At 29.8% G+C, this 23,187-nt stretch overlaps 1 protein-coding gene across 1 annotated transcript; it reads left to right on the top strand.

Annotated features, from left to right (window-relative positions):
* Positions 1 to 11,239: 11,239 nt before the first annotated feature.
* LOTGIDRAFT_228488 (hypothetical protein) lies at positions 11,240 to 22,208 on the top strand (the record flags this gene model as incomplete). Its single annotated transcript, XM_009057058.1, has 18 exons — positions 11,240 to 11,298; positions 13,039 to 13,628; positions 14,302 to 14,387; positions 14,707 to 14,889; positions 15,507 to 15,619; positions 15,860 to 15,949; positions 16,268 to 16,526; positions 16,790 to 16,843; positions 17,056 to 17,118; positions 17,931 to 18,155; positions 18,511 to 18,662; positions 18,898 to 18,998; positions 19,283 to 19,419; positions 19,683 to 19,771; positions 20,014 to 20,194; positions 20,513 to 20,664; positions 20,822 to 21,264; positions 21,348 to 22,208. 17 exons carry the CDS (start codon positions 11,240 to 11,242, stop codon positions 20,937 to 20,939), a joined length of 2,652 nt encoding a protein of 883 aa, XP_009055306.1. The 3' UTR covers positions 20,940 to 21,264; positions 21,348 to 22,208.
* Between the last annotated feature and the right edge of the window lie 979 nt (positions 22,209 to 23,187).

The raw sequence follows: 23,187 nt of genomic DNA, 5'->3' as shown, positions 1-23,187 counted from the left end.
CAATACAAGCATATTTAACGCTATGTAAAATTTATTAGTTTTGTCCTTAGTTTATGAGTGTGTAAAGATATTATCATCTTCTATTAAATTATGATTTATGTTTTATTTATGTTTTATAGTTTTTTATTGCATAATACAATAATTTTTGGTTAAAATGTGTGTCAGACAGAAATATATTGAGACAGTCGACGGCCGTCTACAGGACTGTCTACATTGTAATGAATTAAAAGCATGATGTCATCAGTCAAATAAATCTAAATATATATATAAATATATATCTATATGACATGAAACGAGTAACACACATGCAGACAAAGTTGGTTTGACAATGGGAAATCAGTTGAAATCAAGCTCTTGTGTCTGAATACAAAGACTTTGTTTAATTCCTGTCCAATAATAACTGTGAAACTTTTACACTTTCTGAAAACCCGTTTGGTGCCACTCTGCGACTTTGTCTATCAGCCATATAGTAGAATGCACATTGTCAAATTCTTTATTTTGGTATATGATCTAAGTTTTGGTCGCACCTAATGTCTCAGATTGGTAAAGAACGTAAGATGAATGTAAAATATTTTGGTAACAAAATCAGAAGCACCTCCATGGTGAGTGTTATACATTCCTTTGGGGAAATTTCACGATGGTCAATACTATGGTTTACGATATATGATATACATTCTTTTTTGGCAATGTACTTAAGATGTACTTCATACCAAAGCATATCATTATTTTTTTCTGGTTCTTTCGTCTCACAATGTTTCATTTTAATCTTCAATAGAAGATTTTCCTTGATTTTTTTTTGTTAAAACTACTAAGTTATTTCTTAATTATAGTAAAAGAATTGGTCCCAAAAACGACCCCTGCGTCATACCCGATTGATAGAAATCAATGCATAGCTTAATGTTTATAAACTGCATTGAACTACAAGCCTACATTAATTAATTTACATTAAAGTCTATTTAAGTCTCAAGATTTAATCTGTATATTGATAGGGATTTGATTAAAAGAAGTGTTAAATTAATTCTTATGAAATAGAGATTACTCGAAATCTTGATGTCTCAATTTGCAGTCTGATATTTCTAGTCAGTCATTTGTCATATTCAATCGATGTATATCTTTATGTACAAACGTACCCTGCAGTCATTTTATGTGTATGATTTTGAGCAATATTCATATATGATAAGAAGATTTAATGTTTCGATCTATAGCCGCCAGTTATTTCATTTGAAGATCGATTTTATCTCAATCTGAACAAACTGTTACACGGAAGAGTTATATCTTGTATTTATTTTGATTTATGAAGAAGTTATATATCTTATAAGGTGATATTAGCTGCTAATATCTGTATGTTTAGCTTATATATTGACACATTTTTATAAATCTTTGTAGATAAAGTTTTGTGCAGTGCATCTATTACGCGTTCCTCTTATTATGATCATGGTTCCACATACTTCGTGTTCTATTCTAATAATTCTATGTATTTTCTAAATGGATTTAGATTTTTTGGTTTCAGAATTGTCACGTGGATATGTCGTGCAGATGTTAGAATCTGGAGTGCAATGAATCAATTATCTAATTACATTAGAAATGTCATTGAAACATTTTTTTTGCATATATATATCTTTTTTTTTTTCATTTGCAGGTGCTACAAGACTCACGACACAAGTTGTTTCATAATATATGTTAAAGTGAGAAGTACTTGATAAGATTTCTACAAGTATATATCATAGGGAGCTGTGAAAATTTTAACCCACATTCAATGGGATAAAATAGCAACTTTTTGTGAAAATGGGATATTTCGCCCATACTTAAAACCATCTGTATTGTTATAAGTGGATAATTCAGCGCTGATTAGTGAAAATCTGAAGGAGGAAAATGACACGAAACAACCCCACAAGACAAATAGTAGACTGGTTTTGAAGACCAGAAATAAGCGAGTGATATAGACTATGTTTGGATTAAAATCACCTCTGAAGAATTGTGAGGAAACCACAGAATTTGACAATGTCAACATTATATTTAGTCAAAGGTGAGAATTATCTTGATTTAGAAACGAAATCTTTTTTTATAGTGACTGTAGAAATTCTACATGTTAGTCATATTTCAGTATTGTTTATATTGTGAATATATTGTCATATACATCTGAAATACTTTTACACAGTATACTAGTTTGTTTGTGTTATCTGACAACTTTTCAAAATCCAATGACAAAAAGTCATTTACATTAAAAAAAAAATAATCACGTCTTAAGAGGAATATGATATATTTTCACTTATCTCAGGTGCATTCAAAATGATATGATCAGGTTCATTAAAAAAATTATGAACATTTCACTGAGTGGTAGACTGTGCGATTTATCCTCTTATATCAAATTCACATGTTATTGGCCTATGTTTTTTTTCCATGAGAGTTACTTTATCACAAAACCTAGGAAGTGAACTCTTTAAAGTCTCTATAGGAGTCTGATATTGAGACCCTTACTGATTAGATGGTGGTTGGATAATAATGACACTATTAACACTTTAATGTGAATAAACACTGTTGAAATAACTGTAAATAAGTGATAAACTGTTAATTTATCATCAAATATTGACTGTTATTCAGGTTTGATATTGTCATAATATCTCTAGTGTTGGTTTTAAAAGTATCAAAGGATGTTTTGTAAATACAGGTACATTGACTTAATAAACTTATATTGAAATAATACCAATACCTTCAAAAAATGAAATATTAAAATTATTTCCTATTGCTGCCGACAAACAAATTTAAAAGTACATTCACATAAACTGGTATATAATCCTCGCATTATAGACAGGCATAAATGTTTTTAACTTTTTATTCGACCCTCGAATAAGAAGTAGCTTTTGATAAAGCACCAAAATTGCTGACCCAATATTTCCAAATATGTGCTCTCTAAATCGGGTCTAAAGTCAATTACTTTGAGTCACACAAGCACTTACGTCCGCGTATGTTACCATGTCTAACAAGCTATACTTACATAAAAACTATAGAGTCGCAATTTACATTTTCAAGACAAAATTACAATGTATGCACATTTAGATTTTCGAATATAGGTGTGAAGCAATAAAATTTGCAACGTTAAATAAAGTAAGTGAAGTGAAGTGAAGTCGCACCAATTTATATCTGACACCGGTAATAAGTAAGAAGAAAGAGAATTATAATATTTCTTTACATGTGAATAATTAAATTTTAAGATTTGACAGTTTGAAAGTCATTTATTCTATAGTTAATGTTCTGACATGTGTTATGTTTTCTATTCAAAAATCACCAAGATATGTTTAAATATTCCTTCAACTGTGTATTAAGTTAATTCCCCAATAATAAAACCTCGTAGTGATATGTTAATCTTGTAAATATACTAATAAATAGGCAAGTAATACTATATCATTTTTACTTATCTAAGTGTCGTATTATCATTTCATTTTCCTTAAAGCTCAACGATGCAAGAATTCATCTTACTACATGATAGGATAGCGCCATTCTGATAGTTAGATATTTAGTTACATAGAGTTTTTGAGAATAGTATATAACAATCTGAAAACACCCAATATACATTCTGGAAAGACACTGAGCAGATGCTTATTAATCCGAACAGATACTGTACAATTTGATAAATGCTAATACACAATCTTAAAAGGTGCTAAATTGAAGAAAAAAATAAGTGTATTATTTAAAAAGACGCTAATGTGAAACCTGAAGGGATGGGAATCACTCCATAACCTACAATATAGCCTCATAAGAGTTTATGTACAATCTAACACAATGCCATGTATCATGTGAAAAGATCTACAATTCAAAGAGCAGATGTTTACAATCTGAAAAGATGTATCATTCGAAAAGATGTTATGTACAGTGTGAAAATTGTATGTTAAAGTCTAAACATCTTAAAATGTTATTATACAACCTAAAAAGAAGCTATTTCAATCTGATAGGAGCTATGTCAAATCTAGAAACCTTCTATACAAATGTGACAAGAGCTATGTACAATTTGGAAAAAAATGCTTTGTACATAAGAAATATGCTAAGTACAATCTGCGAAAATGTTATGTACAGTCTGAAAACCTCCTATATATCAATCCGAAAAGAGCTATTTGCAAATACTACGAACAATCTAAAAAGGAGCTTTGTACAATCTGAGATGATATGCACCATCTGACAAGATGTAGGCTAGTCTGTGTGCAGACTGTAGAAAGATTGTAGAAAGACGGCTATCTATCTAGATTAAAAAAAATAATATAGAGCATACTAACTTTAAAATTTCTCTTGTCTAGTCGACGTTAAAGGAGCAGAACCACCCAAGCTGTTGGAGTCCATTGTTGAGAAGTATTACTTCAATTTGTTAAATGAGACAAGAAAAATAATGCATAGTTTATAGCCATTGAGTATTCACCATAAAATAACTGCATTTTTTACAATTTAGTGTTTTAAAGGGTAACATTCCTATTTTATAAAGCTGATAGATCAAACTATTAGCTTATCATAATTCTAGTACATTTGGGTCCGACATCGCACTGGTTGAAGAAATATTATCGTAACGGAGGTTATGTATCAAATTGACCTTGCTTTTTTTACAACTATAAATAATTTGGTATTTTTCTATAAAAGGTCCTGGAAAATTCGAGGTCAAATTCCACTGTTGTATGATCTGAAGTTTATCCTCTCATTAAAATCGAATTTAACGTACGATTTTTTCTTTGCAAAAATGTTGATAACTGATAACATCAAGTTCTATTAGCTTTAACTGTTAAGTAGAAAAGTAGAGGATCACAACCCTTTCAGAAAAAAAGTCTGTAGTTTCAATGATAAAAATGTTTAAAACTGAATAGAGATACTGAATAATGATAATACACACGAAAAACCTTTTGGATTTTTTGCTTCGAAATTGATGCACTTGAGATATAATTATATAAGTAAAATTTTGTATAAGCCGATTTAGAATAGAAAACACAGAAATCGTTCGTAACAATCAGAAAACCTGATCATGATCTTACATCGGGCAACTTTCATAATAAAAATCACTTTCTATCTTCTTTAAATGGAGGAGGGAGGCTGGGTGACTGGCAATACACAGTATCTCATCGCATCCACCTATAGTTGACCCCTTCCCACCCCTCTCTTCTTACTTTAAACAAAAAATTTGATTGAATTGCTCCGGTGAAGAATGATTTTCCCAAAGCTTCTGTCCTAACCTATATAAAAATCTCGATATCTCGTCAAAATTAGTTGAGTAGTTCTGCACTAAGATTATTTTCAGTAACGCATCTCCTTAATGATATTCAAGTAAATATCTTGCGTTATTTTGAGGGGATTATCATATACGTGTTAAAATAATATAGCACACTATGATAAAACAGTAAATTAAGTTTTGGATTTAATAAGTTAATGAATCGTGAATTTTCTCCATGCTGTGTAATATGAGAGACGATATTTTAAAGCTGTTATTGTTAGTGTAAGATATGATGGCTTCATTCAGTGGGATATCTTTGTTCATGTAGATACTATGATATAAAAGGAATGTGCTTCCCGTCAATCATTTTGATAAATCACATACAATTTGTGTCATTTTTTACAGATTCTTAGAGCATACCATTATTTAACAATACATGAGGGAAATTGGGAGAAAATGTAAGGTTAAGTCTCTTGTCACTTACGATAATCCAAATCACTAAGTGGTCTGATTTATATACCAGTTCACTAAATAAAATTACCAAAAAAAACGTAGACGTGTATATTTATTTCCTAAAAAGGGTCCTCAAAATTGTAACATTGTTTCTGAGCTGGTCAAAGCTTCCATGAGTAAAGGAAGTAAATTAACCCACTAAATTCAGTAAAATATATGCAATTATGCTTTCATGACCTATTTGACCAGAATATTGAATGATTTGAGCAATCAGGCCAATTTTATCAGCGGCGTTTCTAACAATCGTTAGGTTTAAAACTTATTCATTGTAAACTTTACATTTTAAGGTAGGTTGTTATATTGTGTGGTTGCACCATATTATATAACATATAAAAAAAACACGAAGATAACTGTATGCGGTTTCATGTGAACATTCAGGGGAATTAAGTGCATTGATTTTAACCTTATATTCTAATCCTCTTCAATAAATGCTAAATAAATTAACAATTTGGCGATAACAAGGCAAATGTCAATTGAATACATCTAGAATAAACTGTGTATAGTACAGGTTATACGCAACTCTTATACGTCGACGCATTGGTACTATTGGTTGGGATTTTACATCATCGCTGAAGCATCTATGTATTGAATACAAATACAGACTGTGCAAGCAATATATTTCATGGCTCTATGTCCACCATTGCTCAATGCAGGACATCGGCTGTCTTCAACAACTAAATAAGGCGTAGAGCAGAAGTGAGCGACATATAACATTTGAAGGCTTTCTTAAATATTGCCTTCCATGCTCGACAATTTGTCCAGTCCAGTATTTTCTCGAAAATAAACAAAACTAGACAGTAGATCTTTTCACTCTAAAATTTTTGTTATCCTCCATTCAGTAGGTCAAGTCAATTGTCAATCTGTCAATCGCTATTTCAAGTTTTTCACTCAATCCCTTTCATTTACCGTTAAATTTCTTTTTTCTCTTTACCATCTCAGAGATGTTGCTATTTACTTATAAATGTTGACCCATGTATGAGTTCGTGTGGCCTAGTTTACAAAGTTTCAAATATTAATTCAAGTTTGTTGACTCTGGATTTGGTTGTGGTCTGGTAGACGAATTCTGGTGTACGTGTCCCGTTTCAAAGGGTAAATAAGCTTGGTCATTTAAAAAGTCATCTTTTCGTAATTTCTTTGCTTTCCACACTTAACATACCCATTGACAGACCATTTTAAAACTTGATAATGATAATAGATAAATGGTCCATAATGTAATCCCCCTTACTCTAATTTCTTTCATGAATTGTATAAGAAACTCTTTGTAAGTCTGTAGGCTACTAACAACCTAATGACTCTTTTCTAACTTTTTGGCAGTGAATATTTTAACCCCCTTTTACTCGTAAGATAACTACTGTTGGTTGTTAATGTAACTCAAGTAGGGAAATTTCTCTAGAACTCCTGTTTTTAGGGTCACCATAAATTTACCTCAGCTAAAAAAAATGGCTTTGAATTAATCATTAGTTTTTCGTCTGCTAAATAATTGGTGTTTTTGTCTAACAGGATAACAATGAGGACAAACGACATTATTTTATGTTAGGGAACATAATGATTGCATCAGAACACAGCGAGTTTGTGAAGACGAAACGGTGGCTACCATTTTCAATTTTAGAACAATTAGAGCATGAATTTGATAATTTAGCTCATTAATACCTATAATTATGTACAATGAACATAACCAGTCAACATATAACAACAGATTTCAAAGAAAATATCGTAATGAAGAAAAATTTTTTTTTTATTTTGTAATCTCTCTATCAAGCATTAACGCTAGGAGTTTGCTCCCTTTAACTGTTCTTCCTACTGGAGGAAATTCTTGTTGTCCATGTTATAGTTTCCGGTAAAAAATGTAAGTAGAAACTTTAAAAATGATTTAACCCATTGTAAAAAAATCTATCCACGGGGGAAAAGAATTCAGAGAGGAAGTCGTGTGTTTCAGGTCGGAGGACGGTGCCGGCAAGTAAAAAAGCGTCCAGTCGTTCGCATTGGACAATAAAACCTATCTCTGCTGTAGACTGTTCATTTGGTCATTTTCCTTTTTTTTTGTAGGCCCTACTGTTCAAAAGCTCTAATATCAAAGATTCTTATTCCTAGCTTGATTGAAAATAACCGAAAATCACCAATTGAATTACGCGTACAGTGGCGTAACCTATATTCGTGCATATAAGGATTCAATACTGAATTTCGTCAAAATTAAAAAAAACCCACATTTTTCTTATGTCTTAGAATTGAAGTTTCCTTAGATATTTTGCAAATTAATTTAGATTGGTTTGTTCCGATTTTCTTTGTGAATCCCTCACCTGACCCATATTTCATGAGTAACCAACTCAACAACAGCTGAAAAATGTGTTACCTATTTTTGTGTACAATGTTTGATCCATAAATAAGTAGAGAAAAACACGATGCATGGATACCTGGTGGTATAATTACCTTCTCTTAACATTTATTTTTTATAATATTTCATGATCCCTCTTTCTAGACAAAATCTTGATAAAACTAATCTAAGATGATGACGAAATAACGGTAACTCATTGTTTTTCGGTCATCTAAGCTGCTTCAGTAAATATTGTACAGTAGTTGAACATATATCCGTGCATATAAGGATTCATTACCAAATTTCATCAAAATTAAAAAAACAGCAATTTTTTTTATTTTTTACATGATTCTACAGATATTCAATATAATAATTAAAATTGATAAACTAGCAGATTCCATGTCAGCAGAAAATTTCTATGGAACACAATGTAGGCCATATTCTTATGTTGAATTCTTGCAATGAATTTTAGTAATAAATTACTCTTACGTTTTACTTTTGTAATTTTGACAGTCACTATTTTTTTTTCAAATCATTCAGAATTGTCATTAGTTATAATGAATTGATATTAAAGATAAATACTAAGAAATGATTACTATACTACTGAGTATCCATACAATGTGTTTCTCTCTACTTATTTTTGATCAAACATGATATGTATACATGATAAAGGCTACAATTTTTATCTGGTCTTGATGAAACTTAGTATGCATGTATATATTGATGAGATCTTGGTCAAGTTCAAAATTGGTAATAATCAGATGAATGGTTTCAGAGTTTTGCCCTTGATTTAGTAAAAACACGTTGAATTTGGCTTGTATGCATGATAAAGGCTACAACTTTTATCCGATCTTGATGAAACTTAGTATGCATGTATATATTGATGAGATTTTAGTCAGGTTTGAAATTGGTAATAATTGGTTGAATGGTTTAAGAGTTCTTGCCCTTGACTTTGTAAGAAATGCTTCAAATTTGGTTTGTAGGCACTTGTGGACACTACAGTCGATGAGATCTTGTTCTATTTGATAATAATTTAATGAACTGTTTTTTAGGTTTTGCCTTGGCCCTTGAATTAGAAATATTTTTAAGATTGTTTAAAAATTCATTGAACGCATCTGCAAGATAATAGTTTTCACAATGTAAAATGAGTAGTTGTTTGTAAACTAACACCTTTAGTCATGTCTATAATGAATCACTCAAGTGTCTGAGATAGTTATACTAGTTAAAGAGACAGCCTGACAAAAATGGAGAAAAAAGACAAAAATATAGTTTTTTTATGACAAGAATCTCTATTATTCTTTATCATATGCATCCTAAACTGTTAAATATTTCTACCATGTTAGTAGGTAAATCTCGTATAATAGTTATGTTATTTATGAGTATAGAAAAACTCCTCTTTTATGAAAAAGCCTATTTTGATTGGTGAACCACGTTTCTATCTGATCATTTTTTAAAAATTAGGGGTGTTTTTACCAACACATATGAATTCTTTTTTACTTTTTTATATTTTACTTTATATTATACAGTGAACTGTTTTATTTTGCATATAACTGCCTATACATAGTATCTGTAAGTCAATATCTGCTGGCATCTGTTAATTAATGTATTATGTTCGTGTTTTAAATGTACTAGATGATGTAGACTGAAATAAAATAAATTATTATTATATTGTTAAGTAAATGCTTGGTGGATTAAGGCTTGGGAAAGTAGCTTTAATGGCCTCTTACATCTTTCCCCCATGAAAATAAATATACCTCTAAAATACTGAACCTAGTTATCTTAGAAGCTACCTTAGGCAATATCTATTCAGTATGGCTATCATTGTTTAGAGCAAGAAAGTTTTTAACTATCTTTTGATTCTTTGATGATTAAATAAACTACCAACCAAACCTGAATTTCATTAGGCATACATCATGTTGTACATTGTTTCTGTAGGATGTTATTTCAACCATTGTCTGATTGTATTAATCTATTCAGTTAACATACTATCTGACCTGTTTTCAAGTTTCCAGCATACATCCGTTAAACTGTTTCTGAATGTAAAGGAGTAGTTTTATAAGAGTTATGTTCAAACACTCCATGACTACTATTTTCAATTAAAATTGATTGACCAGTATAGATTTAACTGGTTGATTGATTTATTACACAATTCTGATCTGTTGTCAATTTTATTTCATGTCAAGTAAGTGAATGATCTGTGAAAATTGACAATGTGAATTGAGAATCGTGGAAGGTTAAATGTAGTAACTGGTCAGGCAGAGATTTGACAAAGACCTTGACTTTATTCTTTAAAATTCTATAATTGATTTTAGGACATAATGTTTTTAAAGATTTTTCAATTGGAGATCAATCCATAGTCATAGCTTGAATTTTTTATGGAATAGCTTTATCATGTGTTCATTTTGAGTAAATGATTGCTAGATTCTTTCATTAGGATCTAGGACAACTTTGGTCATTAAAGGGGGCAGAGGCAGTTTTTGTTGATTTAGAAATCATGCTGTTTGGGAGTTTTATTTTAATTTAATAAAACAAAGCAGAAGTGAGGCTGTCTCTTTAATGATTATAATTTGATTGGTGTTTAGTCAGAAATAATTAGTTGTTGGATAATGTAGACTGAAGTTGTAATCTTACTTGATATATCTTTATCTACCAATGATTAACTTATACCAAAGTTTACAAATTAAACTGTTGATGTCATGTCTAAATCACTTATTGTTAAACTCTTTTAGTTTTAAACTTTTAGTGTCATTTAATTCCTAATCAGATTTTTGGTGATTTTAAGTTATTTCTTCAAATATGTATTCATCTGCACTTAATGTTCAAAAGCTTGACATTTATTCAAAACTTTAAGTTAGAATTGTGATATTAGATCACTGTTTCTTAAAAGGATTGGCTTATTAAAGATAGATAGAACAGGAGTAATATATTATATGAACCAAGTCTATTGTATTGTGAACTTTGCACTGTTTTAAGAAGAACAACAAATGATATAACCAGTGATTACAACTTGATTTAAATTTGAATTTTAAAGATGTGTGGTGAAGTCAAGTCGTTCAATCTCTTTAAACAAGTGTTTAAAAATGTTTAAAATTTGACAGAAATCATTTGACACCTTGGTGAGAATTGGGTCAATATTTGTACATGGTATTGCATTCAAATATTGTAGTTCACCACACCTGTAGAGTGGAAGACATTATTTAGTCAAAGATCATTTACTGTAGTAAGTTTCAATGGCTAACAATCAGATATATACTGGTGTTTTTAATGGATATAATATTGAAATAAGGAGGTTTGTTTTTAATTTATTATTTTTCAAATATTTGAGATAATGTTTCTGTATATCTTGAAGTTTTTTGTTGGTTTATTAAGTATTTATTCAGTAATTCAAATTTTATTGTGTTGTGTGAATATTATGTTTGGTTTTAAAATGGCTTTGCATCTATTAAAAACAGCTAAAATATCTTAGAAGGGGTAAAATTTAAATTGAATTTCACATACTTGTGGTATTTTGAAATATTTTAGTCCGTGAGTGATATTTTTATTGATATTTTGTCTGACATTAACTGTAAAATAATTAAACAGAAATATTTATTACTGTTATTTGATAACTTATATTATATATTTTATTACATCTATATTGTGATTTTTAGTATAGAAAAAATAGAAAACAACAAAAGAGCAACACATTAAACTATTTTGCTTGATACAGAAGAGCACCATTAATTGATATGTGTCTTGACATATTTTTGAGACTCATTGAATGAGGTGCTTTTATCTGTTCTTGTGGTTGATCATGTATTTATAAACCTACAAAAGAGATTCAGTATACAATCTTCAGTGGTCAATCCCAAGTAGGGATTAATATTTTGTATTGGTTTTATTCAAATTTTAAATTGAAGTTCCCTTTTTGTCAAAATTCATACCAAATATATTTCATTGGAATTTCGTACAATACAGAAGAGGCCCATTTCTAATGCTGTACTTTGATTATCAAATGTTACATATATTCATGAGACCAGTAAGATGTCAAACAGAGGGTCATACTTATTGTGATTTTTAAATTTTACTGTTATTAAACTTCATTAGCTGTATAATAAAGATATATAGCCTATTTTGATGTCAATTTAACATTATCTACTGTACATTATTACAAATATTGCCCTTCTTATCAAGTAATATCCATATTAAACCTCTCCTCTGTTATCAATCAAATTGATGTAATAAATAGATATCTTATCAAAGTGTATATTGTACATGTATTTGTTTTAAAGTGGTAGTTCCAAAGAGTTAAGCAAAAATGCGTTTTTCCCAGAAATAGATTATCTTCAATCAAAGTTTTATCTTTCTACAAATTCCTAAAGATGTTCGACTTGAAAAAGATAAATGAAGTTATATTTTATGTATTGGTTGGAATGAAATGAGTCTTTAATTTGCTTAAACTTGGCAAGGGTTGTCTGTTTGCCTATGATATTTTATTTCTAGATAATGATTTATAGTTTGAAATTCAGCATACATTTGGTTAGATTGTAGGTTATAAAAGACTGGATCTGCAAAGGAATGATTTCCCTTGATCAGTCTGAAGAATAACAACATTTTAATATGTCATACTTTAAGAATAACTTATGTGCATATTTAGGAACTCATATTGCCAAAACAACACATGATCATTATTCAACTACAAAAACTCTGGTACATAGCATATCATTATAAAATACTGGATGATGTAACTTATCATTTATACCAATCTATATTGATTAATTAAGCCTCTTATCAGGTCTTATTTTAAACTCTTTGATGCATATAAATCAGATGGATTGTTCTTAAGAATTTTACTGATTTCAACTGTTAGACTCATGGTTGGATTTCGGGGAAGGGAGGGTTTGATTCTCCCAAATGTACAGGCCTAGGGTGGAGCAGACACTTTATTTAGAAATTAGGATTAAGGGTCTTGATATTGGGTTTTCTTCTGTTCTGAGGCTGATCTGAAATTAGAAAAAATAACTCATTTGATAAATTTTTTTTATTGCAGTGCATTTAAAGACCCTGTGTATCAAACATCACCATGGTTGGAGAAAGCGGATGAAAAAGGAGAACTCTTCATTTTTGAGGTGGAAAAAAGTAAAGATTTGGATTTTGAAAGTTTTATTGACAATTGGGGAGATAACCAATCATTAAACAGTCGCTTTCCATGTTCAAATAGTGAAGATACAGGATATTCTAGCGATGCTGAGGTGCAGCCATCTTTAAAATCAGAAAAATCCCCTAAAAAGGCTTCCAAATTTTCTCAGTTTCTGAAACGGAAAGAGGTCAAATTATTTGATGAAAAGAATATTGAAGACAGTATTGATACACTATCGGGATGTGACTGTGTAGAATGTCGTGTGGATACCATGACAACCAGTGTTAAAGATGTTTTATTAATCGTAGATCCAGAATCAAAGCGTTCTACAAGTGTTCAGAGATGTGTGAACAATAACACAAGTTTGTGCGAACACATTCTTGGTATAATACCAGGTTGTCAAGGGCAACAGTTAGGATATAATGGTGTACAGGAACCGGTTTATGTTAAAGGTCTGTCACCAGATGGTCCAGCCATTAAAGTTAAAGATATTCAAATAGGTAATGATACTGCCTTATATCAGAAGCCTTTGTAGCATAATTAGGTGCAGGTGTAAAAGCACAATACCATAGTGGTGAAAATATGTCATAACGCAAAAAATTGTAGTTTTCATGGCTGTGATATCCAAAACTCATGGAACCATGATGGCGATGAGCCCTGCACCCAGGCCATTTGTCTTGTCACATGATAAACCAGTGTTTATTTTCCGATAACGATATTAACAAGATCCACATTCATTCTTTAAATATTGAATACCTTTTAGGACACTTTGACTTGATTATATTAAAAAGTCACTTAGTTCAAACCTCTTGATTTTGTTAAGTAAATATACTTTATTTGCTTAGTCAAATACATTATATTTGTTTCTTTGTAAAAAAAAATTGAATCAATATGAAATGTACATGAGTTGATTTTTAAACTGATTTTTAATTAATGTAGTACAACAGTACCTAAAATAGAGTGAAAGATTGAAAATTTCAGAGAAAATTGGCACACATTTCTCTCATATGAAATGTTGAAAATTAGCCATGTAGAAGAAACCTAAGAATGAAGGAATCCATTCATTCATTCATTCATTCGATTCCATTCATTCATTCATTCGATTCCATTCAGTCGATTCCATTCATTTGATTTCATTCATTCGATTCCATTCATCCATTCATTCTTCTACAGGTGATTGGTTAAAGAGTATAAATGGACATGAAGTAACAAGGACCAATATAGATGTATTATTATCTTCAATTTCTTCTACCTCAAAGGTACACAAACTTTATTTCTTCAATTGATGTTCAATCATCAATCCTGTCTCTGATTAACCAGCTGATCAATTTGGCAGGCATAAAATGAATCTCTGCAACTAACTGTGCATGTCAAAAATTCTAAGACATTGAAACTCAGAGTATGGGTTATATCTCTTTCCATTGTTTGTACAATCAGTCATTGGCACCATTCGCTGAATATGATATGATGTATTACCACATGCTGCTTCTGAATCCTGAATCAAATTATGTTCTTATAGACGAACGTGAGAGTTATGATTTTCTCCCAATTGACCAGTCTTGTTGGTTTGTTATACAGGTACGATTATTACTACAGTCAATGCCATCTGGTCAGCATTCATTACAGCAGAAACAAGGTGCTGAAACTGACCAATTGATTAATGTTATTTCCGGTGACCATAGCAACCATTCACTGAATCAATCATCATTCGTCTTATATACCTCTTTAGAAAACATCCAATCAGAAAACAGCTCTGATAAGGTGAGATATATTTCAGAACTTTGATAACAATTCTGTAACAAAATGAATTTCTCCTAAATATTGTAGATTTTGTGGTGAAATTAAAATGAAAGTAAATAAACAGTTCATAATGTATATTGACACATGTATAGTATATATTAGTTTAAGGTGGAGTAAGACATCTAATATATATGTGTATTTATATTGGATTACTACAGAGCTATAGAGAATAAATTGTCATTTAACTTTAATTGTTATCAATATATACAAATGCACATCTGTGTTTATCTTGTAAATTGAACAAAAAATGTCTATATACATTGCATGATATATTGCTCTATTTATCAAACTTGTTGAATGAAAAAGACTTTCAATTCTGATCCTGTTTGGTCCTGTACAATTCATGATAGCTAGTTTTGAGTTAGAAATTGGTATGAATTTATTTGACTATTCAAAAATGCAAAATAGTCTTGAAATTCATAGCTTCCAAAGTACATTGTCCCAAGCACCACAAAACTGAAAAATATTATGAAGTCTATTTTTTCCCCCCATAGTACCATTTCATACACCACTGATATATGTACCCATTAAAATATTTAAAAAAATTCAGCAACTGAAATCTTTATATTCTGTTATAGGATGATATAGTCTATCAATATCCAGTGTCAGAAGGTTTATTATTAGCCATGAGAGGAATGTTCTACACTGTATGTCATACTATTAAAGATTTCACCAATACTAGTGTACAGAAGTAAGTACTGTGTCTTTACTAATAGCCTCATAGAGAGATAACATCATGCAGTGTGTAATAAGGGAACTTTTGTCAGGACACCATCAAGATTTTTATTTTCATTATTTTTTTCATAATTGTTGAATAAGTATGAGCAATCTTCATCAGGAAAAATTCTGTTCAATTAAGGGATATTGGAAATTTAGAATTCTTGTTAAGGTATAATTATGTATATGTTAAAAATATATATTATATTTTCAGTACTTCAGTTCTGATACAAGATGAAGTCTATAATATATGTTGTCATTCTGAAGGAAAAGATCTTCTTATATTTGCTGTCTCAGAAAAAAGGTAAATTTGGACTGAATCTTGAAGCGTTATAGAACTTTTCTACTGTTTCACGGCAAACTGTCTGCAATTACATATCAAGTTTTTGTCCAAGAAACACTGTTGGAAATAGTTAAGCCATCATGTATCAAAGAAACATAAGCAGAAATGGAGTGATTTTAGCACATCATATACTAGCTCAAAGGGAGTAAAACCCCATAAAAATCTAGTTTTGACAGATATGGCAATCACACGAAATGCAAGATAATTTATCAGGATTCTTTTTTTATTGTATGAAACAATAGAAGATCATTACAAATTCTTATGGTTTTTTTTCTTCAGAATATCAAAATATCTATTAAATATATTAAAAGAAGATATAGTGAGATTATTACAAGTATTATACGGTTCTATAGAAAGTGCTTTTAAAACAGTATCCAATCATCAACAGTTAAATAGTATATTTGGTATTACTATAAAGTGTGGTATAGACAATATATATACTGATTTAACTAGTCCTACTCCGGCATCGTGTTCTATAAATAGATTATTAACTCACACCAATCATGTGCAATATCTTCCACTACCTCCAGACGTCTTGGTAAGTTCATCATTTATGGTCTCCTCAATCTGCATTTATGAACTTCTAAATGTTCCTATCTTTTAATCAGAACATCATTTTCTGGAACATGATAATTGGAAATTCTCAGTACAATATAATGCATTGAACACATCAGGTATTTAGCCAAATTTTGTTTAGAATACATGCCTTTTTAGGGAATTTATTATACTCATTTTCAAAATATTTATAGAGAAACTCAATAATATTTGTATTGTTTACACCTTTTATTCTGTTTTTTCCAGCTCAATATAAATGGTATTCTCAGTGATTTTGAATCAGGTGATTTTGTTGAAATGGTAAGTTAATGTCTTACTATCAATACATAGAGCATACTGATTAACAAATAAAAATGAATCATGTATTTTTGTCCAATGGTAGAGAATATGATACATGTATGTGGTTTGTTATAGCAAATATGGCTTTTCCTACCTATTTAAAACTACTGCTGACGCTATAATTGTTAAGTGTATCATCTAATTTTTTTACTATAATATTTGTATATTTGCAGTCTGATAGTTATTATGGTTTAAGAAGATCATATACTATATTAGGTTCCTGTCTGTTTTATAAGGTAAATTTTTAACTTGCTTGTATTAATATTATTCTAGGCATGTAAAGGGAACAGTACATTATATCCGCAATTATACAGTATATACTATATAGTATGCCAATTGTCATGTGATGTTCAGCTCACATTTATATAATATAATTTAGTTTAGTTCTTAAAATTAAATAAGTACTGCTATGAAAAAAAAAAAAATAATATTTTAACTGATAATGTAGTTGGATGTTTTCTTGTCTAGCCATCTTTCTAGTAAAGTACTGGAAATCTGTAATGCGTAAAATTTATCAGTTTTGATTCAGATGATTTTAAGTAAACCCATTTAAATCCTTTTAACATAGCTTTTAAACTAAATGTTATCCCCATTTTCATCGATAATTGCTAGTGATTTTTCAAATCACCCAAGATTTGTTTCAATGATATGGCTAGATATATAGCGAGGAAAATTGAATTATTTTTTATATTCCTAACATCTTTCATGCTCAATCGATTCTATTTAAGATGTGTTGGCAATGGTATGATTAGCTGATATTTTTCAAATAGCTTCATAATTCAGACATATGTCTTACATATTTCTTGTTTATCCCTATTGGAATGTTTGTGCACAAAAATTTCTTTAATGGTGAATTTTTCAGTAAACAATATTGTAGGCGATGTTTTGCACAATATGTTATTTGAATGTATTGGATTGGTTGAGTTTAACAATAACATACTGGACCAATTGAATAATGAGAATGGCCTACTGGTTCAAAAAATAGATTTCAACTCAAAATGTTGAATAAATATACAATAAAAAATCAACTATATGCTATTTTTTGCAGGATTATCTGTTATGTAACCATTTAAATAAAGAACACCTAACTGATATTAGTTTATATCTACAATACCATGGATTACTGCCCTTGACTAGTAAATGTGCCTTGAATCAGTTAGTTATATGGAGAGAAGTGTATCCCTCCCAGTTCTGTTGTGATGTATCTGGTATTAATAATGTATTTGGTTATTCTGAACCTGATGCTCGATGGTTTCTACTTGTTGTAGGACTGGTAAGTTTTAAACTGTTTATTACTGTATATAAGTGTTAAAATGGCTCCGGGAGTAAATAGGTTACATGTTTGCTCACCTAGAAGACATTATTTGACATACATTAATTTTACATTTCCTGACTAGTTTTCTCTTGTCATAGCCTTTCAAAGGATGTATAAACACATATTCATATCAAATTATTAATTCAATTAAAAGTGCAAGATCCTATGAAAAAATGAAAAAGAATGTTACACTTAGTAGGATATAAAAGAACATTTGATTTATTGAGACAAAGTTGTTTTTTTTAATTATAACTGTATAAATATACTAAAAATGATCATTGTGAGTCCAATTGTAAATCCTGTTTATTTACAGAAATACAGTATTTATGCAGTATTATTAGAGGCTGGAGGTTGCGCTATCAGACGGAATAGAGTTACTGTTCCTGATCCATTCTATATAGATCAAGCAAAAGCCACATTATTACAGACGTTAACATCCAGTTATACCACTGTATATGAGGCTAGGTATGTAGTTTTTTTGTATATTCTTGGTCAGAGTTTTGTATTTCTGAATTTATTTCATATTCATGTAAGATTAATGTGTTCTGCATCTGTAAACTACAAAAAGAAAATCTAAATAATTTAGCCTGGAATGGGTTATTTTATTGCCTTCGATGGAAGAATTAACTTAATAACATGCTATGATATCGTTCTGACTTAGCTATTTAGAATGATATGATTGTTTTTTCCATACTTGTAGATTTAATGGCAGTGGTCTACCTCTAACTAAAAGTGTTGATAGTTTAAATATGAAATCTCATCATTCAATATCAGATCTTTCTTCATCATTCTCAAAATTAGGTAAGCATTTAAAACCTTTTCTTTGTATAAGTGGCAGTCAAAGAAAGAAAGAAAAAAACAAACAAACAAGCAAATGGTAAAATAACTATATAGATTCTTGAGAATGTTGGATCTTGGCCAAAGTTCAAGATCAATATTATCTGCATTCAATTACAATTTGGTTGAATGGAATACTGAGGAAATTTGATTTAAGGTGCCAATGGTCGAAATTTTGTAAAATCAAATGCCTCTCTGCTGAAAGTAAATACTCTGCTTATATTGATGATAATAAATATGTGTTTCAGGGCAGAAAAGATTTGATAGTGAAAATGAGTTGAGATCAGCTAGAATAATTTCTTCACCACGTCATGATCTGTTACAACGCAAAACCTCGGTAGATTCTGATGCTTCTAGTGGCAGTAGTAATGATAGTTTATTTAAGGTATACAGCTTTAATATAATGTTGATAAACAGTGGGCTAATTGTGATAAATCAATATAGGATGGTAAACAGATTTGATAGATATGCATCTTTTTCGCACAAAGCACACAGGTCATTGACCATCTTGAATTTAGATGACTTTTGAGCCTTCATATGGAATTACTAGAATTTATATTGAATCCCTGATATTTTTCTTCACAACCTATGTTTAGTGCATTTAGCTTTTTTTATCTTCAATAACAATACCATTTTATTATATTGTAGAGTTCTAGAACAAGTCGATTATTTGCTGACCTCCACAGTCCTATAGTTAATACCACTAGTAATAAGTGGTTTGAAGATTTTGGTTTAAAGTAAGTTTTTTTTTTTTTCAATCACAGTTAATATTTGAGGAATGAAGAATAAGAAAATTGACAATAATATACTATTCTGTCTAATGTTATTAGTGTTTTTGATTAGTCATAATGAAAATACCAATATAATGCTTATATTATGAATGGGGGCATTACAAAAAGGATGTCTGGTATCATATAGTGACAATAAGTGGCTTACTACTCTTAAAATATTTTTGAACTTAAATCTTTGTTATTTTCAGACTATCAAGAGGGGTAGATAACTCTCTACTATATTTCTGTCAGTTTGATACTATAGAAGGTATTTATATTAGTGCTAAAGATAAACCAGACATACCAGCTCTTCAATCTCAAATCATCTCTAATTTCTACAAATCCTGCTTTCATATTAAACAAATGTTTCAAGAATCTCGAGATTTGAAGGTAAGAAATATTGTCATTTGAAATGTCATTTGTCAGTAAAAGTGCTATCATTAAAGAAGTTGAATTAACTTGTGCAAATATTAATAATAAGTTAGTAGTTATAGAATAATGAATTTTCAGAATAATAAAAATTTGAACAAGTGGAAGTTCAATGGGATAAATGGAGACAATATTTTTAACATAAAGATAGGATTCCCCATACAGTACCAGTTTACAAATATTAGATAATTGAAATGTTTTATGATTTTTCAAGATAATAGCAGGTACTATGATATTACGACGTATGTTTTATTTTTATTGATTTATGTCTCATTACAGAAATTAGTGACAAGTGAACGTGAAGTGTTATTTTTTCCTGAAGATAATTTAGTTGATGTAAAAGAACATGGTGTTTTATTTCATCTCTCATCTCTTTCTTCACCAGACGGGAAAAAATCAAAACAACAACAACTAACATATTGGGTTGTCGGGTAAGTTGTATTTCTTCATTGTAGTCTCAGTAAGTGTGGCTTGTAGAAACTATAGTTTCTTGTAAATGGATTGACAATACAAATAGGCCTGTATATGTTTTGAAATAAGTCTGAATAAAAATTATATAACTTGACTGAAATATCTTTTTATTTTCAGGCGTAAATTAACAAGAGGTGCCAGAAGAGAAATCTATGTGTGTTTTTTAGACTCAACTCCCCAAAATGTGATAGAGACAGCCTTTAAATTGGGGTTTAGTCAGACCTGTCCAGGATAGCCTTCGATATCCAGAATCAATTTCATCCCAGTGATTCCCTTATGTTCGAAAAAGAAGTATTTAGTCAAGGAAAGTTCATATTCAAGCTTCATATTTCATTGTGACACATTTAGAATTATAAAGCCATTAGTTTAAATTTAATGTAATGACAAAATTGTGAATTGATATTAAATCATAATTCATTTCGAATTGATATTAAATCATAATTCATTTCGAATTGATATTAAATCATAATTCATTTCGAATTGATATTAAATCATAATTCATTTCGAATTGATATTAAATCATAATTCATTTCGAATTGATATTAAATCATAATTCATTTCGAATTGATATTAAATCATAATTCATTTGAATTGATATTAAATCATAATTCATTTGAATTGATATTAAATCATAATTCATTTCGAATTGATATTAAATCATAATTCATTTCGAATTCATAATTCATTTCGAATTGATATTAAATCCAAAATTCATGATACTCTGTTATTAAATCTTAAATTCATGATGATTTGTATAGAATCAAAATGTGATTTGATATTCATTAAATTCATTCCTTCAATTTACATACATAGACCCATAATTCATTGTCACTTATTTGTGTTTTAAATCATGGTGAATAATTACATAAAGTCATCATGATGATCTGCTTTGAATTTTGATTCATTTGGTCCACTGATCTGTTTTCAAATCAATATTAATTTTTACCTCAATTTACTAGAATCATTACTCATCTAGACCTCAATTATTGATATTATTCATGATTCATGATTTGATGTTACATTGTTAAGCAAGAGAATCCTTCACCATCCTGTCAACACAGTCATAATCCATCGTGTTTGAATCATCCATAATCAATGCCATTATTCCTGCTGTGGTGTCAAAATGGATTCTGAATTCTGTCTACACTTACTATTTTTTCGGCACTCATGTAACATGTTCTGAACTCTGTTTCAACTTGTTTTATCTAAGATCCGATTGATTCAATAAATCCTGAACGTGCAGAACTTACTAACAGAGCAGCCTCTGTATGTACCTTCTATACCAAACCTTCATTATTACAACTAATTTCACAAGACTAAAATTATCATACACCTGTGTATATTAGTAGAACAAGTATAAGTATTCTTTGATATTTGTTATCAAATTCACATCATTTTACTAAATGGTATGTGTTCAAGTTGATATTGTTATTGTTATTATTGTATATTATCATTTTTTGTTTGTTATTAAATTTTGTTAATGATGATTATTTTCATTACCTTCAATACTGAGTTCTAGAATTTCAACATAAATGCCATTTTACAATCACAATAACTTAGGTTCACAATGAAGGGTCATTTCTACCAGCTGATCCTTGACCAAGACTCTTGGCATTTATCTTTCCTGGATTATCCGTACCCTTTTACAGCTAGGTCAACTGGAATTAGGAGTGAAGATGACTTATTCAAGTTCATCGAACTTCACACGCTTATCTACATCGGAAACCACAGGCACTATTTGTTCGATATGATAACTTGAACTCTGCCTTACATTGGCTCGTAAGATCATAGGGGAGATAACTGACTTTACAATATAAACTACTATTAAATATTTCAAAAATTTCTGTCTTTTCTTTGGTAAAAGAAATGCGTACTCATCATGCCAAGAACTTGATGGAGCAAGAACTCATGTTATAGACAACATAAAGCTATAAATACAGCATTCAAATAACATTAATAATATAAATTTATTACGTTGTGTGGTATAAAATATACAAAAATATACAATTCTTAATAGAATAATATACAAAACAAAAAATTAAATAGTATAGGCAATAAGGCACTGAACATGATGAAGACTAGGTTTATAGTTGAGGTTTCTAATTAAGACTAGTGTTTGAACAAAAGGATTATATATTACTGACATGTACAACTGAGGTGTTTCACTTTAATCTTCTCAGCCAAATATTTCTACATGTAATTAAAGAATTTGAATATTGTTTAAATCAAGACCTCCCTTTTCTTATTAAATAAACAAAAGTATATAGACCAGAATTTTGTGGTTGTTAAACATTGGTTGAGACCTTGTTTGGTGGAAACATTTTTTCTATTCGTTGAGATCTTGTTGGTTGGTGAAACTTATTTTCCATTGGTTGAGAATTTTAGTAATTGGTGAAAAAGGCTATTGGTTGGTAAATGATTTAAAACTTCAACTAATCTTAAAGTTTATTGGTTGAGAAATTTGTGGTTGGTTAAAACTTTAA

Source organism: Lottia gigantea (genome assembly GCF_000327385.1).
Source record: "Lottia gigantea unplaced genomic scaffold LOTGIsca_3, whole genome shotgun sequence".
Taxonomy (NCBI): Eukaryota; Metazoa; Mollusca; class Gastropoda; family Lottiidae; genus Lottia; species Lottia gigantea.
The sequence above is the reverse complement of the archived record's forward strand: the minus strand, read 5'-3'. Positions and strand labels throughout refer to the sequence as shown.